Raw genomic sequence first — 19,027 nt, 5'->3', positions numbered from 1 at the left:
TGTCTCTGTGAGCCCCAGAGACATCTGGACTCCGTGGCAAGAGTCTGAGGAAGCCACTGCCAATGTTAACATGAGAACTCAGAATAGCAAATATCCAGACCCGATTGAGTGGACATCAGGGGAACAAATCAACAGATTCCAAATGACATTAAGCTTCAGACGCCTGGACATTTCACCATGGACTGGAAAATACATTATTCAGAAAGAAGGCGCCAGGGAAAGATAATGAAATAACAGGAGGTTTTCTTCCTGAAGCCTCTCATCATTTGCAATGCCAAGGGCACACCCAACACCATTTTGAAGTTGTCTCTGGAAGAGGGTTTAATCTAGGGTTCAAGTGCCCTGTCTAGACACCAGGGGGTCTCTGCGGTCCAGCAGAGGGCTCCCAAACTGGTTTAACTGAGCCCAGATCGTTGTTGTGACCAAGCACAGAATCCTGGGTCTTACCATCTGGAGGGACCTGAATTTACCTAATCTTATGTATGAAGACAGGAAGTCCCTACGAGGTTCTATAGTTTGCACTGGTCTTTCCATACTGCCATCCTTCCACATACAGGCCTGTCACCATCTGGACAGCTCGCCTAGGTGGGATTGACAGAACCCATCTGCACTATTCCCCTGCCCCCATCAACGTAAAGCTGGTGTTAAGGCTTAAAGAACTCCATTTTTCTTGGATCCTTCTGGGTCATAGGAGGTAACAGTATATAGTGGGTATCAGTGAAGATTATGGAATGGAACAACCTGGTTTAGAATCCCAGCTCTGTCGCTTATTAACCACATGACTTTGAGCAACTTACTTAACCTCTTTGTGCCATGATTTCCTTATCTTTAAGAAAGGGTCATCCGGAGCTAATAAATAAAAAGCACATAGAAGAGACCTGGCACCTTGCAACCCCCCAGTAAATGTGAATTGTTATTCTTATCAGGAAATCTGGGCAGGATTAGGCTGCTTTGCAAGAAAAACTTCCCTAAAGTCCCAAGGGTTGGAAGGTGGGAATTCTCAGCCATTTCCCTGACATGGATAGAGCACCAGGAAAGGGGAACTTCCCAAGTTCCAACAGTCATGGCCTCAGCCGTTTTATTTACAACATCAGTTGCTTCTGTTATGAGTCATTCTTACACATCCCTTTGCACTGTGGCCACATGGTCTGGTCCCCCCTGGGCTGTGTGAGACAAAAGCCTATAAAGAGAGTTCTTCTTAGCAGTTGGTCCTCCCACTCTTCCTTCATCCCAATTTATAGCCTCACCCTACCACGGGCGGAGTGTCCGGGTGAGTCTAAATCCTGTAATAGCTTCTGGGGGCAATGATCGCCTCTCCCTCTCTCCATCCCTTTCCACTTTTCCCATCCTTCCGCTCCCTGGCTCACTTCTCTAGCCCGCTTCTGGGATGCTGTACAGAGTATTACACACACACATTGTCATGGCAGAGCCTCACAGTAACCCTGCAAGGTACACGCGGTTGTATCTGCTTTCCATGGGGGAAATCACGAGTTGGACAGACGGAGAAACTTAGGGTCAAACAGCTCGGCCGTTGTCTGCTGGGATCAGAATAGTCATCTGTGTGATTGCCATGCTCTGCGGGCCTGATGCTCCCCGCCCCTGATCCCTCCAACACTGAATTAATCAATCCCGATCATGGGTCCCCGGTCCATCCTCTCGTCTCTTAAGTTTTCATCTAATGGTGTGAACTCAATGGGAAGTGGGGTTGCCATCGAGGCCAAGAATTCAGGGACCAGAAATCACCTTGCTTGGCTTCAAAAGAAGGGGTTTCATCTTTCGTTCATCTCTGAGTTTTAAAGCAAAAGAGGTTGGTAGTCTCACATGCATTCCCTGACGATGTGGCTTAGAAGGTGGGATACCCGGGGTCCGAAGCATGTTTTCCCCTGGGTGACATCATGGCACTCACTACATCACTGTCACATTTTTCCCTCATATTCTAGAAGTACTGAATTTTATTGAGCATCACTAATAGCAATACTACTAGTAGCTAACATTTGTTGACAGGTGATTATGTCCCAGGTACAATACTCCCAACCCCCTAGAATGTCCCCAGTATACCAGTGAGGAAACTGAGGCTCCCCTATAGCACAGCTATGGACTGAGTTGTGTCCTCCCTATCAAATTCATTTGTTGAAGCCCTAATCTCCAATGTGATGGTGTTTGGAGGCAGGGCCTTTCAGGGGGTCGGTGGGGGGGTGGGCAGGTAAGTACACCATGAGTGTGGTGGCCTCATGATGGGATTAGTCCTCTTATCAGAGGAGACCTTCAAGAGCTTGTTCACTCTCTCTGCACACACCGAAGAAAAGGCCAGGCGAGCAAACAGCAAGAAGGGGAACACTAGCCAGGAAGAGGATAGTCACCAGGAACTGAGTTTGCCAGCACGTTCATCTCGCACTTCCCAGCGTCCAGAACTGTGAGAAATCAATACCCCTGGTCTGTGGTATTCTGTTATGGCAGCCTGAGCTAAGACAAGTACATACCTCACGGGGTGGTTGTAAGGATTCGATAAATTAGTATAAGCAAGTAAGTATGATCTTTAAGTTTATGGAGAAACAATGTATTTTTAATGATCTCTTGGGAAAGCGTTCTTCCTAAATTTCTTAAAGGATGAATACATATGGCAAAAATAGGTTTAGTAAAACGTATGGATCTATATTTGTGATTTCATTGTAATAAAATGGTTTGTGTTGTATTGAGAAATCTCTTCCTTCCAGTATTTCATCATTTCTGCCATGACCCTCTGAAATGCTGAAGGGAACATATTTTAATGAAAGGAAAAGTGGATCCAGAGTCAGCCGCTGTCAGCCCCAGCTACAACCCTCCTGGCTCATTAACACGGCAGCCTTGCACAAACTACCCTGCCCCTGGAAGCCTGTGCCTCCTCATCTATTAAATGGGCATAGAAATAACTGCCTTGCAACATCACGGGATTGTTAAAAATCAAATAATACCAAATTTCCAAAGCAATTTCACATGTGCAATACAAACAGCAGGCCTAAGTATGAGCCTGCTTCTTTCCTGTCACAATATTTTCCCCTTGAGACTGCCAATAACTCCTCTTCTGTGTTATTTTCTTCATCATTCTTCCACCAGGGGACCTGAAATTCAAGTGGCCCCATCAAATGGAGTTAGTGTGGAAGGGGGTAGGGCAAAAGGCCATTTCAGTGCCTCCCCAATCCACACTCCACTCACCTCACAGTCACAATCTGGCCTCCATCCAGGATAACACCGTTCATCTGGGCAATAAAGATGGCGGCCACCGCTTCATAAAGGGCCGTACCGTCCATGTTGATGGTTGCTCCAACCGGGAGGACAAATCTGGTCACGCGCTTATCGATTCCCAGATTTTCTTCCAGGCAACGGAAGGTAACAGGCAAAGTTCCGGCACTAGGGAACCAAGAGAGAAAGAGAGACAAGAGTTTATGTCCACTTTAGAGAAGCAGGACAAAACACAAACTGGAATGCCACCACAAAGTGTTTGTTCTTTTGTTCCAATCAAGCAATGTGACATGCAAAAAGCAGTATCTGGAGCCAAATTAAAGACCAGCTGTTTGGAGTTTCAAGTTCAATCTTATTAAGATGCTCATAGGCAGCAAACTCTTTTTGTTGGCTCTGGTTTTTGAGATCTACTTAGAGCTTTAAATCCTTTTTCCTTTGATCAGTGTTTCCCTCTTGCATTAAATATTAAAGACCATTTGATTGCCCACATTAATTGAGCTGCAAAAAAAAAAAAGTGTCAGAAAACAATGAATGTCAACAGTGAAATGGAATGGGGAATTTTTGAATGACCCATAATTTCATGCTAGAAACACTTTCCAACAAGATGACTACAGGGGCTGCATCTAGTCTCTGGGAATTGCCCTGAGCTAATTTTGAGAATGCTGGACAAACATGTTAAACACCATTTAGCCTGAACCTGAGCTTCTAGCAATTCACTAGGGACCCTCACAGACAGTCTAACTCCCTGATACATGGTCACTGGCCAACTGTACTGTCTTTGCAACATAGAGCAAAAAGCACGTGCTCTGTAGCTAATCAAAGACCCAATATGGATAGAGTGTCTCCACCCCAACTCATCCCAAGTCTGGGACAGGAATTCATGACCACATGACCCAGCCTTGAAGGCCAGAACCCCTGACATGTTCGTGTGTCTTCTAAATTAGGAGACCTGTAAGGATAAGTGTTGCTGACAGCCAAAATATTATTTCCATGTGGAGAGAGGCTCATGAGAGAGTAAGTGGATTGGCTTCAAAATTTAAGTAATATGGAAAGAAATGTAGAACACCCAAACTGCCACGTGAGTGCTTTGTGATCCATTCTCTTTGGGGTTTGAATGTTTTGTTTTGTGTTTTGCTTTTGGGGGCTTTTTTCTGTTCAAACCTTAGCAAAGTGAATTGGGTGCAGACATACTTTTTTCTATCATGTGTTGACAGCCTTAGTCATGGTTCCCTCCTTCTACTAGTCAGAATTAGGGCTCCCGCCAAGCTTAACATAGACACTTGCCAGAGGTCTCAGTTTCTCAGAGAGTGGGAGAGAGCCATCAGCTTCAGAGAAGCTACTGAGGATGCAGATTCCAGGGCCTACTCAGAAACAGAAACCAGAAGCTCTAAACTTAGGGTCACCTAAGTTCTGCATCTTCTTAAATCACTGACCCATAGGTTCCTAATAATAACCTTAGAGAAGCCAGAGTCATCTTACGGGAACATTCTTTGTGATTTCAGGTCAGGGGTCTCATGCCTCTTCCTTGGTCTTAGGTAGAGGAAATGAATGTTTGGAGACCTCTTGTACCTTGTACCTGGTTGGCTGTACCAGATGTTTTAATGAGACTCCCCCACGCTACCCTTTCTTTGGACCCCTTTGAAGGGTTGGCAGGACACCGTAACTTGTCTGAAATGGCAGCTGTGGTTGGTGGCTGGGATTCTAAATGGTATGAATCTGAGCACACTTCTGGGAGGACTGGAATATGTTGATTTTTATTATTGCATCCACTTTTCCCACAATGTCATCAAGAGGTCTTCAGACAATTAAATAGACTGGAGAAAATAATTGGTAAATCATGAAAATATTCTCAAAATCATAGATACCCAACCAATCCAACCTGGGACTTAAGAATTTTAACTCTTTCCTGCCTATCCAACATTCTGACATTGTTTCTTTGGCTCCTGCCTCAGCAACCTAATGACAGTTTTCAAATATTGCATAATAACTAGCAGATACTTGACAGTCTTCTTTTTGTCTTTTTCCAGAGTAGTTTCAACAGCATGGACTGATGTCAGCAGGATGCAGAGAGGTGTGTCCCAGGCTAGCCCCTTCCATCAATCCTCCCTGACACCAGCCTGTTGAGAAAAGGGAGTCAGTCCCTTCCACTCCCCCTTCAGTCGGGGTCCAAGGAGGTAGAAAGAATAGTTAGCTGGCTGTACTGGGGCTTTGTGTTTTTTCCCTCTGGTCATAATGGCAGAGTTAGTTCTTAGTATGTGACTCATGCCACAAATTTTTCCTTAAGTGTGTTTTCTTTTAAAAAATGAAATTCCACATCCCGGCAAAAGCCACAGTTTAACCGACGACTAAAGTCGCTTGAAATACAGGGTGAGGAGGAAAAATGGGTCTAGCATTTGGGTTATCTTGGCCAGACAACCCAAGCATTTGTCTGATTTAAATATGAACTTGGGCCATCCATATGCCTTTGGGATCTACCTTGTCTAATTAAAGGTACTAGGATAACTGTCTAGACATTCAAAGGAAAGATAATAATATTTTTGGAAGATTTAAAGATCAAAACCACAAAGGTATTGGAAGAAAATATAAAGTAATATTTTATCATTTTTGGTGGGGATGTTCCTGAGAAAAAAATCAAAATTCCAAATACTAAATGAAAATGCTGACAACTTTGATGATACGCAAATTAAAAACATCTAGGGACAAAAAGCAATGCAAATTTTCAAGATAAGTGTCAGGTGGAAAGGAACATCATTCACAACATGGGACACATGAGTTAATATTTTTATACATGAAGAGAGTTAAAGACAATCAGGAATGGGCAAATTACCCAACAGGAAATGACCATCACAAACAATTCACAGGGTTGGGGAGAGGAGGAGAGGATGGTCAATAAGAAGGCAAAGAGAGGGCGCCTGGGTGGCTCAGATGGTTAAGCGTCTGCCTTCGGCTCAGGTCATGATCACAGAGTCCTGGGATCAAGGCCCCCACTGGACTCCCTGCTCAGTGCAGAGCCTGCTTCTCCCTCTCCCTCTGCCATTCCCTCTGCTTGTGCTCTTCTGTCTATCTCTGTCAAATAAATAAATAAAATCTTAAAAAAAAAAAGGCGGCAAAGAGATGTTTCCCCTCACTAGTAATTAAAGAAATGCAAAATCAAGGAGATCATTTTTCAACAGTAAGATTGGAAAGTATTAAAGTGACTGATAATATCCAGTGCTGGTGAGTAGGTGGGAAAAGGCAGCCTCGCACACCCAGTTAGTGGGGACATAAACTAAAGGACTTTTCTGAGCAGCAAGCTGGTGGTATGTTTTCACACAGTTAGTGTGCTTACCATTGGACTCAGAAATTCCACTTCTATAAATTTATCCTAAGGGGATCATCGGACAAGCTTGTAGAGATGTATTTATAAGGATGCTTGTCACAGTCCTTAGTAAACACGCTTTATACGTACATCACAGGGTGGAGGTGGGGTTGTACTGTAGCACCCACAGTGTATTATTATGCCATTTAAAAACAGTAGGAAGATATAAATTGACAGAACCTTTATAATATGTTGACCAATGAAAAATAGCAGTTTACAACATCTATACATAGTACACATTGGAAAAATATAGAACTATTAAGATTAACTAAAAGGGTTACTATTAATTATCCCTGGGCAACAGAAGAACTGGTGATGTTCATTCACTGTCTGAACTTTTTCACAATGGGCAAACACCACGCTCATAACCAGAAAACAAATATAAAACTAAACATGATTGTTTTGGGGGGAAAAAAAGATTTACTTTTTCTCCAAAGAGAGGGGGATCTTTATGGATAGAGATACTTAACCATATGAAATCTGTAAGACCAAGAAGGAAAAAGGAAATTTCGGGGTGTTTCCTTTCATCTTGGGAAACTAAACGCAGGGTCTAGATCCCCGGGATTATATATATTTTTAGCATCTTCTGAAATCCCACATTCTACTAGTACCAAAATCTCATTGATGTGCAAGATGGAAATACAAATTTGGTTTCTCAGGTGGTCACCCCTATTGGCCTGTTGGGTCACTTAAGGAAAAGCTGACTGCCTGCTCAGTAGCCTTGGGACCGCTGTCTCGCTGTGTCACAGGGTGGGCACCTCACTCACAAAGCATGGTCACAGGCTCAACAACAAGGACCCGCTACCTGTGATTCCAGAGACGATGCTGAGCTAGGGGCTGCAGAGTTTGCTCACCTTCCCGCCATCTGCTTCATGACCTTGGTCTTAGTTTCGTGACCCTTAGTTTTATGCAGAAATACCAATGACTAGGGCAGGCTGAAACAATAAAACTCTTTTAATCTTTGAAATTCTGAATTGCCACGTGTTTCTTATGTACTTGTTTTTGTTTGTTTGTTTTTGCTAAATTCAGTCCAAGAAGATATGCACAAAAAAAATTTTTCCCCCCTCTGCGTATCTCTTCAGTCCTCATTGGCTTCAGATGCCTGGCAACTTAGTTAACGAAGAAGGAATGGACTCTCAGTCAATGTCAAGTTGAATCAGTGCCAACCTGATTTTCTCAAAATCAATGGGGCAGAATGGTCCACTAGAGGTTCATGCAGAGGTCACAGACCTGACTGACTTCTGTTTTTTTTGTTTTTTTGTTTTTTTAATCTTACCTAACACATTTACCATGAAAAATCTCACTTTTTCTACTTTTGAAAAACAACTCCAACAGAGCGGTATTTTGTGATAGCGTTTTTCAAATCACAGGTGGGAGAATTTCTTAAATAGCTTACCATCCTGTCATGTCTTTTTGGGAAACATTTAAAATGAAACGAATGCTAGATATGGCGAATTAGGCATGCAGATTAACAGCATGCATTCATCTGGGAAATATTTCTTTTTAAGATTTTATTTATTTATTTGACAGAGAGATAGAGAGACAGCACAAGTAGGCAGAGTGGCAGGCAGAGGGAGAGGGAGAAGCAGGCTGTCTGCCGAGCAGGGAGCCAGATGTGGGGCTCGATCCCAGGACCCCAGGATCACGACCCCCTCGAGCCAAAGGCGGCCGCTTAACCAACCGAGTCACCCAGGCGCCCCTCGTCTGGGAAATTTAATATGAGGTATTTCCAGGACCGTTACCTATCAGCAAACATGTTCATCAGAAAGCTCTTAAGTTCCTAGGAGCCAAAAATCCAAAGCATTTACCTTTTTCAGAAATACTTTAATAATACATGAAACACATTCTCATTGAACTTTATGGTGAAAGGGTTTTGCAAAGAGGAAGTGGCAGAGAGGGGAAAGGAATGAGCAGAGAGAAAGAAAGGTGATTTCTTGTATTCTCTACCTGGAAGCAGTACCCAGGGCAGTGATCCAAGCTTGGAAAATGCCAGCAAAAAAGGAGAAAGGGTTTTTCCTGGTGACTACAAAGTAAATCAAGGGGAGAAAGATGCCCCCATGGATGATGAGGCCCACAATCACCGTGATCATGTACATCCCCAGTTGCCTAGCAACCACTTCTAAGTCCTTGATTGCAATGATCTTTCCACAAATTAGGCAGGCGATACCCAGGGGAGAGTACCTGAAAAACATAAAAGAAAAACAAAAACAAAAAAACATTGAAGAGATCCTTATAGAATTCACAACTTATATCTGGGCCTTACATGTACCACAACCTGAGGAAAACCCTTCGCATTTCTGTACCAAGAGTTTTGCTGGAGGAAGTCCTCGAGATTCGACAGCTGTTCTTCACTTCAGACTAACCGCACAATCTGAAATCTGTTCAGTGGATCTGGGGGCCTCTGCTCTGATGAAAAATCCAAAGGTGAGCCCTGTTGCTCAGGTGATTTTCAGGAATAGCAGACACTTGCTTTACCATCTCCCAAGTAAGCACCAAGCTTGAGAGGCACAGATGCTTCAAGAATCTTGTTTGGCTTCCCTGTTCCCCCCAACTCCATCCTTGAAAACTGGGAATCCACTTTGAGCTTCCCAGAAAGCTCATTAGCGTTTCACGCAGCTATAAGCTGGTGTTGGTGAATTTGCTTTGTTTTTGCCTTAGACAATAGGAAGTTTATTAAAATATGAGAGAGACAGAGACAGAGACAGAGAGAGACAGAGAGAGACCTACCAAAACAAGAAAACCCTCTGAGCCAGAGAGTCCATTTAGAGAGATGTGGTTTTATTACTTCTACATCTGAAAGAATTTCTTTCCGTACTTACTCTACCAGGAATGCTGGCTACCCTGCCCTGTGTCTCAGGCAATACAGTAAGACCTCTGCATACATCACCTCATTTCATTTTTACCACAACCCTGAAATCAAGGTATCATTATTTTTATTTGGCAAATGAGGAAATTGAGGTTCAGAAAAGTTAAGACCAGTCCAAGACCACAAAGCAAGGAAGTAGGAGAACAGTCTCAGCACCTGTGACTCTCCGAGGGTTGTTTTCCCCTTACCCAGCCAAACCACTTTCCTTTTTTTTTTTTTTAAAAGATTTATTTATTTGACAGAGAGAGACACAGCGAGAGAGGGAACACAAGCAGGGGGAGTGGGAGAGGGAGAAGCAGGCTTCCCGCCGAGCAAGGAGCCCGATGCGGGGCTCGATCCCAGGACCCTGGGATCATGACCTGAGCTGAAGGCAGACGCTTAACGACTGAGCCACCCAGGCGCCCCAAACCACTTTCCTTTAATGAGCAATCGGAGCTCTTTATACATAGGCCGACAGTTTCCCATATACCGATTTATTCTACGTAAACTCCTTTCATGCTTCCATCTTGTTATTGTTTGATCGGGACTTTGGAAACGGTTACTGCTGTCCTCGCTCGTGAGGGCACTAATTGTGCTCTCTCTCCTCTTGAGTGTGTTTTTCCCATGTTGGGCAACATCCTTTTTTTATTGCCCCATCTGGTAGTGTTGGAGCATAAACTTGTTCAGCCTGCGACACCTTCCGACTGAAATGAAAACGTTTGTGGGGAAGTTGATACCTTAGTAAGAATTATGAACTTATTTGAGAAAAAAACTGGGGGAAATGAAGTCCCAAAATAAGGCCCCCAGCTGGGGTAAGGGAGTCAGCAAAGGGAGACAGACACCTAAGCCAGATTTGCTGGTTGTTTTTTGTCTGTTTGTTTTTGTTTTTTGCAATTGTGCCTGAAGCAAGCAAGCCCTTTCCCGGGTAAAGAAAAGATGTGGGTAGAGGTTCCTGGGTGGCTCAGTCGGTTAAGCGTCTGCCTTTGGCTCAGGTCCTGATCCCAGGGTCCTGGGATTGAGCCCTGCGTTGGGCTCCCTGCTCAGCCGGGAGCCTGCTTTTCCCTCTCCTTCTGCCTACAGCTCCCCCTGCTTGTGTTTGTTCTCTCTCTCTCTCTCTCTCACTCTCTCTCTCTCCCCCTCTCTGTCAAATAAATAAATAAAATCTTAAAAAAAAAAAGAGGTGGGTAGAGGAGAGTTATATACACAATTACATAAGACATGGAGCTTGTCCAGCCACTTACCAGCTACATGACCCTGTAGTGACTTAATCCCATTTTATAGATGTGCAAGTCGAGGCTTAGGCTGCCTCCAACTTCATGGGATTGCTGCAAGGATTGCATTTTTGAGCATGCATGTGTATGCACTGTCAAAGTCCCACGCCCGTCCCTGTCAGCACCACTCTGACTGCTGACGAAGGAATCCTGTGGTCACACATGTACACCATGTCCTCTCCCCCACCATGCTTAAAGAGCCAAGTCTGAGTTAATGTGGCTTTCTAAACCAGCTCACAGACTACTGTCACCCAATGGCAGACGTTTTTATGAGCAAAATACTTTGTCAAGAGGAACCTTCTGAAAGAGCTGATTTGTAAATGATAAGACTTAGTGAAAACCTTAGAATAACTCTCTTCCCTGATGAGTATCCAGCCTGTAGCCTCCATGTCTTTGAAGGTTGGCAATGTCTGAGGGCTGTTTCCACAGGCATTAGGGAGTTATGTCCTTAAACCCTTGGCTTTCTCACCATTTTACACTCTCCTGGTGTGCCCATGGTCACATCTCCTAGATCAGTGGGGTTGTCTCAGGGGCCAAGTCTTTGTGGCAGGAGGTTGTAAGCAATGAGTATAATACACCTTCCCATAAAGCCAACAAGCATTTATCTTCATAAACCAAGAGATCAATTCTTTTCCAAGTACCAGCCACCCTTTAAAGATGTCCAGAAAAACACAACTATGAGCTGTTCTGGGCGCCATTCAATTTTCCTGCTCTTCTGGAAACGCAACTTGCAGAATGGAGAAAGAGTATTTTCAAGGCTCTTTGCCAAGCAAGACCAGCTATCCAGTCCCCCTGGAGAACCCATTTGAGCCAGAGCCAAATGAATCAGAGAGAGGAAACATGTTACCTCCAGGACACTCAGCTTGCTGGGAGAAGTATGAGTTCCCACTGTCAGTGGAGAGTGTTACTCAAAGGCCAGAAGGTAGAGTGTCAGGGTAAATAAACATGGCAAGCAGGGACCTTAGTTAACCCAAACATCTTGGTCTCCAGAATGAGAATGAGCATTAATTCAGACAAGGAAAGAGCCTTTATCGTCCATGGTGCCTTTTAGGGCCATTACTTCCCTGAACCTGTTTTCAAAATGAGTAGCTTATGCTTCCTCTCAGGAGCTGGAGCTTCTGAGCTCCTGGGTTTCTATATAATTATCTCATTGAAAATGACACTCCACGGAAACAAAAAGGACAAACGCCCAAGATTCAAGGTTACCACGCAAAGTTTCTGAGTTGAAGCAAACAATAGAAGCCATAAGCCAAAGTGCGTGAAGAGAGGGTTCCAGTAAGCTCCTGAAGCCAAATGGTACCCAGGAATCACTGCACCCATTTCTAAATTAGAAGAGCATGACTGCAGGGCAGGGAGAGAGGATACCTTCTACACTGTCCTTAGGCTACTTGTATCTGCAGCTCCGGGCACTGTGGTCAAAGCCACTGATTAATCGAGGACTGGCCTGTCAAGTCTTTTTCCTCCTGTTGCATCATCCATTCTTGCTTCCATCCACTCGGTACCTCTGTGCTTGTCATCTTCAGGTTCCCTCCCACCAAGCTGCCTTTCCCAAGACTGCTCTCCACTCTACCAACAAAAACTCATACACAGAATTTAACATATCCAGACCTCAGTGTCTCTGTGCATTCATAGACACCAGCTTCAGAATCAATCTGGCCTGCTTGGTAACAACATGGATTCCCCAGACCCACCACATATCTACTGAGTTAGAATTTCCTGGAGCTGACCTAGGGGGCAATTATATTTTAAACAAGTTTCCCAGGTAATTCCTGATGTGTTTGGAAACCAGTGTTTGAAGGGATAAAATCTGCTCTACAACTGATGAAATGCAGATATCACTTGGTTAGCCTTTGGAAACCACTTATGTTAGCTGCAACTGATTCAAGACCTTTAGTCTTCACGCATTAAAGTAATTAATTCAGGACTCTGAGTCACAGGACAGAGGGTGGATCAGACACTTAGGTGGAGATTAGTTGAGGGACTTTCTCAGTCTTGCCATAAAGGCGCTCTGGTTCTATCCCACACTGCTATTGGTTTCCAATAGCAACACTAGCCTGCCAGTTTGGGATAGATCCCAAAAGAACTAAGAAATGGAAGAGTCTGTCATTAAAGAGCTAAACATACATTCCAAGAGTTACCTAAAGGTGTTGTCTGTGTTCAGGCTCAAAAAGTAACACAAATCTCCATTTTTCCCAGTTCACTTAGAGACAGGTGTTCTGGCTATCCAAGGAGTGACTTCACTGAGAGTTACTATGTGTGGATTAGAACTTTTAATCAGGATAGAGTGAAAATCAGTATGTAGAGCCTCCAGGCTTGTAGCCGCCAGGGACTTCCTTTTGCAAGTCAATAAACCCCAACTCATCATGGTAGCCCGCAAGGCCCTATGAGATCTGCCTCTTACCCACCTCTCCAACGTCACAGCTTTCCACTCCCTCACCAGCCAACCACATTGCAGCTACTCCAGATCTTCATTCTGACCCTTGAAAACACTTCACTTGCTGTTTTCTCCCTCTGGAAAATTCTCCTGTCGGTTCTTCGTGGAGCTACCTCATTTCATTCTTCAGGTCTTCCCCAGACAGCCCTCCTGGATCCTCTGGATAGAGTCCAAGCCATACTTCCATCCCCCGTCACTCTCAGTCCCACTGTCCTGGTTACTGACTTTGTAGCACTGATTACCATCTGAATTCTTACTTGCTTCCTTTTGCTCTTTCTCTCTTTTCAATAGAATGTAGGCTCCATGAGGGCAAGAATTTTTCTCTGTCTTATTCACCATTATATCACTAGCACATAAAATCACTATTGGCATAGAAGAGGGACTCAAAAAATGTTTGTGGAGTGAAAGGATGGATGATGGATGGATTATGGATGGATGATTGTATGGATGGACAGTTGGATGGATGGATGGATAATGGATGATGGGATGGATGGATGGATGGATGGATGGATGGATGGATGGTTGGATGGATGGATGGATGGATGGATGGATGGATGGTTGGATGATTGGATGGCTAGATGGCTGGACGGTGGTGGTGTTGGGTTAACAGGCAGAGAAAATTGAAAGAGTGAGCAGAGATCTCACTTCTCACTTTGTGTTTCTATAGTGGTGAGATTATGCAAAGTTTTACTTTCTGTTTAGATTTTCAGATTTTGAAAAAATGTTTTAAAGAAATTTGCAAAAAATGAGGATATGAAAATCATACTGAAATTAAGGGTTTTTCTCTCTCTCTCTCTTTTTTGTGTGTGTGTGAATCAGAGGGCCTCTTAGACTTCTCAAAGAATCCATGAACACAGAGAAACAAAGGCTATGGATTGAATTCATAAGTAATGGTAATCACAAAATAACAACAATGATAATACTGGTTCATAGAAAGTGTTTAGGCAGGTCCCAGCACATGAGTAAAGCTTTGTAACTGTTGGTCACAATTTCATTCAATTCTCACAGCAACCCTAGGCTGTTGATTCTATGATCAATCCATTCAGATCAGAATGTGGGGTTTAGAATGTATCTAACTTGCCTAGAGTCACACAGTTAGTCACCGGAGGAACCTGGATTCACTCCAGTGTGAAGTCAGACAGAAGTTGAATAAGGCACTGTACAATTAATTAATTAGTTAATAAGGCACTGCACAACTCCCATTACTTAGGCTGTGTAACACTGGGCAAGTTAACCTCTGTGCTAAGTTTTCACATCTGGAAAATGGGGCTAACAAAACTACCCATTTCTGCTAGGTATTATCCAGACAAATGAGTCAGTTAATGCATGTAAAGCAACTGGAACAGTATTAAGCATACAGCAGGAATTTGGCAAATCTTAGTTACGATTTAATGATAATTATGATAATACTAATTAGTTCCTCAGTAATAATTAGGTACAGTACAATAAAAGAGGTAGTACTGAGCACATAGCAAGGATTTCCTGACCCTAAGTTATAATTTAGTAATAATCATTATTAGAATAATAGTCATCTCTGCAATTCTATTTAGCTATTCTACTATTCTTACTACCACACAGAGAAGAATCCGAAAGAAGTGATCATTTAAGCTGTGAGGTGGTCAGTTAAAGAGTAATTGACTGTTTTACCCAAAACCTTCCCACACACATCATTATCCAATGCTGACGGGGCAGCTAAAGAATGAAAGAAATGTGTAGAAATGACATCTCATGTCATAGAACACCCTCCTGACTGTCTAGATGAGGTAACTGAACGGCTGTCAGAAATCATTCTATAGGCCTTATCCCTGACTCACAATTGCTCTGTATCTCCTGGGATTTGATGCTAAATCTTTAGGAGTTTTGGTTTCAATGAATAGGAAACCTCGATCCACACCCTTCATCTCTGTGGAAAAGTGAGCACACCCTTCATCCCATGATTCATCTCATCTCCTAGATTCCTTTTCTTCATGGGCTCAGTAGAAATGACATTGCCCACATCATTGGCATAATACAGAAATATGAACTGCATTTTTAGAGCAAGGATGCTCATTCTGCTAAAAATTCTAGGAGTCCAGGGCAGATCCTAATGTATACTACCAATAGGCATATCCTACTTTATGCATTATCATCTATTAAATTCTCAGCAAGCACAGATGGATCTAAAAGACTCTAAACATATTTTTTAGAGCATCACATTGTGTGTGACTTTAAATTTTCATAAAAAAGAAATATTCAGAAACCTAGGATTGCCTTTTACCAGCATCCTATCCATGTTTTAAAAGTACAACAAAGAAATGATCTGAACAAGCCAAGTCTAGTAAATATGGTTCATGAAATCATGAGGGACATCTTCTGGATCTGAGACCCTTCAGCTAGCCTACTCACTCCTGTGGTTTGAGGAAGAATTTCTACCAGCACATCACAATAAAATAAAAATAAAATGGAAATAAAAAATAAGTCAAAAACAGATTTTTGCCCTTGTAAAGTGGGAGTAGGGGCCAAGGAAAGGAAGAAGAGAAAAAGAAGGTAGAATTTTAGTGGAAGGCACCACACAGAAGTAAAAGAAGATCAGAGGACGACTGGGGAAGGTGGGTAGGATGGGAGCACACAGAGACAGGGAATTTGTAGCCCAGAATTCCTGTGACAGATAGGACACAGATGTCGTCTGGTCTAATAATAATGGTTTTCTTTTTTTCTAGGCAGGCATACCAGACCATCATAGAGCTCTGGAACAGACGCATGTAAAATCTTTCCATTTGAGAGATATGGGGCACTGGAAGGTTCTGAAGGTGGTACAGTTTCCTTTATGAAGGAATGGACACTCACGCTCTCCTGGGCTGTCCCAGAGTTCAGAACCACTGACCATAAACACACATGAATTGAAGTAGAGACGGTATTGCTTAGATAATTCAAACAAAAAAGCCACCCACCTATGCATCAAGGATTGCAAAATCAATGGAAACTCCAGCTCTTCTCCCCTCTAGATATATAATCTTAAGCAAATTAATTCAACTCAATACACTTTAGTTGCCTTTTCTGGAAAATGAGAGCACGATGCCATCTTTGCAGGATGACTGGGATTATAATAGATAAGTATTAAGCAATTATCATGGCTCTTCACAGATAAAGGGAAATCAATAATTGATAGCTTTTATTATTATAATGATCACGATATTGTTATAAAATCAAGATTTAGTGACTCTGGACCACAGTCTTCAATTCTATACAACTAGAGGGTGTAGCCCCATTTCTAAGAGTACTTATAATTTTAATGTGTCCTCTGTGATTTCATTTTCACTTGCATGGCCTGAAAACTGCCTCTTTTTGCTTCTGTCTGAGTCATGAGTCTCCGATACATTGCTTTTGGACACGAGAATATTAGAGTAGCGGTCCTTCCACACACCCTGGGTCAGGCCGTATCATTCCTGGGATCTTGGACTTAGCATTTCCTGGTACTGCTCAGCTTCAGTATTACTAGTTGATTTCTCCAGCTTGTCCCTCTTTTTAATTTTTGTTGTTGTTTTTGTGTTCCCACTGGCAGGAATTGGCAAACTTTTTATGTGAAGGGTCAAATAGTAAATACTTCAGTCTTTGCAGGCTACACAGTCTTGGTCAGAACCTCTCAACTCTGCCATTTAGCACAAAGCAACCCTAGACAATATGTGAATGAATGGGAGTGGCTGTGTGCCAATAAAACTTCATCTATGGGCCCTGAATGTGAATTTCATATTATTTTCATGTCTGTGAAATATTATTACTCTTTTGATTTTTTTGTCCAGCAACATAAAAATATAAAACCCATTCTTGTAGGCCACTCAATGAGTAGCAGAAAGGATCTGGTCTGAGGATGGGCCATAGTTTTCCAACCCATTTTCCAGGGGAAGCTCCCAAAAAGAGATTTTCATCCCTTTCTCAAAGTCTTTCTGGAGAGCCCTTTGCTTGGTCCATGGCCACCCACTCTCTCCTGCTAGGAAGGCTCCATTATCTTCCGAGGATCCCCCCTTTGGACCACCCCCCCCAACACACTGAAGTAAGAACAAGACCACTTACCACATGATCATGATCACTAACTTCATTACAATCTCATTCAAAATGTTGAAGAATTCCACCATCAGCTTGGCCTGCTCTCCCATCTTCCCCATGGCGATGCCAAAAGCAATGAAAAACCCTATCAGACCTGTTGGGTGAATCACATTACACAGAAGGACAGATTACAAAATATGTGTTTCTTCCTCTTTCACCATTCCCGACATAGGGAGCCACCTTCTCACTTGCCTGTTGCCCTGTGAATTAGGCATTCGATTTCACATGGAAAATACCTTTCTCCCGGATAACTATGGCATCCCTTAACATTTCCCACAAGAGCAAGTTGAACTGTCAGCGGTGTTAGTGCCTTGAAGAAAATGAATTCCGTTTCATTCCAAACTCAAAAGGACTCTCTTCTCTCTCCTCACTTATGAAGCCTTGGGTAAGCAGATTCCATAGTACATAGATTAACGAAGGAAGGCTTGTTGGGACTTGGGGATTATCGTGCAAACTTTGGAGCCCACATTAGAGCTGCAGAGACCAATGAGCCAATAAAATCTCTGCCAGGGTTATGTCTATGTTAGTTTGGTGTTAACCCAAATTCATGCATAGCTGGTATGTTTCACTGCAGGAAAATCCTGAGCATAAAAGTATTTTTCTACTGTTATATGCCTAACGTGAGAAGGAGGAACAACGTTGAAGTCAAATGGAAAGCAATGAGAAATCCAAAACAGTTGGGAAACCCCAACTGACCCAATTCATTTGGATTTAACCTATTATTTATTAATTCTTCATCATTCTTTTCATGGTCAAAATGGTAAGAATCCTTCCTTTTTTACAGCATTTTTTTTTTTTTTGCAGTATCATAAAGGCAGAATATAGACTTAGTAACTTTCTAGCCCCTCAGCCCCCTTCTCCCTTCACTTGACATCACTGGACTTCCATCTAAATCCAGCCCCACCACAGTCTCTAGGGTCAATCCTATCCCCAGGCTGGAAGGATGTGAGGAGCTCTGTCTCCATCAAACTGCACTCGGTCCTGAACCAGCTCTAACACCCAAACTTGGGTCTTATCTCTGTGTTGTCTTTGCCTCGTTCCCTCCATCTGAGTACCTGTCCTGGAAAGCTGCCATATACTTTGGCTCCTCCAAGCTGGGCCTGGCTTCTCTTTCCCCAGAAGATCCCCTCCCCCTACTATTCCTTCCCATTCTTGTCCTCAGAGTCTCACCCCCAGCCTGAAGTCTCACGAGCCCCACCCAGGGAATGAGCCACTACATGGCTTACAGACATCCCCATTGCTGCCTGTCTGGATTTCTGATTACCAATCACTATGTGCCCCTACCCCACTCCTGACCCATGATTGTCAATCCTGGGACTCCAATTCTGACTACTTGCATGAACTGTCAATCAATGCTACTGTGCCCCTGGCCACAGGACCTTGCTTGCCCATCTGACGTTTTCTCTGAAATGCAGTATGGCCCATCGTCTATACCCTCTCCTTCCTTCCTCTTCCCTACACCTGCCCTACCCCAGTTTGGCAGGCCTAGTTGCCAGTCCTCTCTAGTACATCCGGTTTCCTACTGTGTCTAGTTATCGCTAGAGTCTTGAGTTATTCTGGGCAAATTATAGCATGATGATTTGATTCTTTTAGGGAGAAATTCTTTCTCTCTTAACCTCTAACTTTACCCTTTTCCTAGCTCCCCCAAAACCACTCACTTCCCCACACCAACTCATATTGTTCAACTATCCTTCACTGGATCCTCTCTCTCTTTGGCAAAAAGAACCCAGCACCTGCACTCAGGATTGTTAATCCCTGGTAGTGAATATTTCTCCTTTTCAGCTCTCAGCCAGAAAGACTGGCAAGTGCCTTACAAG

At 43.2% G+C, this 19,027-nt stretch overlaps 1 protein-coding gene across 2 annotated transcripts in view; it reads right to left on the bottom strand.

Annotated features, from left to right (window-relative positions):
• Nucleotides 1-19,027, bottom strand: part of SLC1A2 (solute carrier family 1 member 2) — a 47,810-nt gene that overhangs the window by 15,852 nt on the left and 12,931 nt on the right. The window contains exons 5-7 of one of the 2 annotated variants that reach the window (XM_028087713.2): nucleotides 17,178-17,304; nucleotides 8,525-8,758; nucleotides 3,193-3,387 (exon numbers count right to left, since the gene is read on the bottom strand). In XM_028087713.2, the coding sequence (XP_027943514.1) occupies nucleotides 3,193-3,387; nucleotides 8,525-8,758; nucleotides 17,178-17,304 (556 nt within the window). The remainder of the gene's footprint in view (nucleotides 1-3,192; nucleotides 3,388-8,524; nucleotides 8,759-17,177; nucleotides 17,305-19,027) is intronic. The other variant, XM_088018141.1, reaches the window with a different exon arrangement.

Source organism: Eumetopias jubatus, unplaced genomic scaffold (assembly GCF_037043125.1).
Source record: "Eumetopias jubatus isolate StellerSeaLion01/CBP00866 unplaced genomic scaffold, mEumJub1_p1.0 scaffold_13, whole genome shotgun sequence".
Lineage (NCBI taxonomy): Eukaryota > Metazoa > Chordata > Mammalia > Carnivora > Otariidae > Eumetopias > Eumetopias jubatus.
The sequence above is the reverse complement of the archived record's forward strand: the minus strand, read 5'-3'. Positions and strand labels throughout refer to the sequence as shown.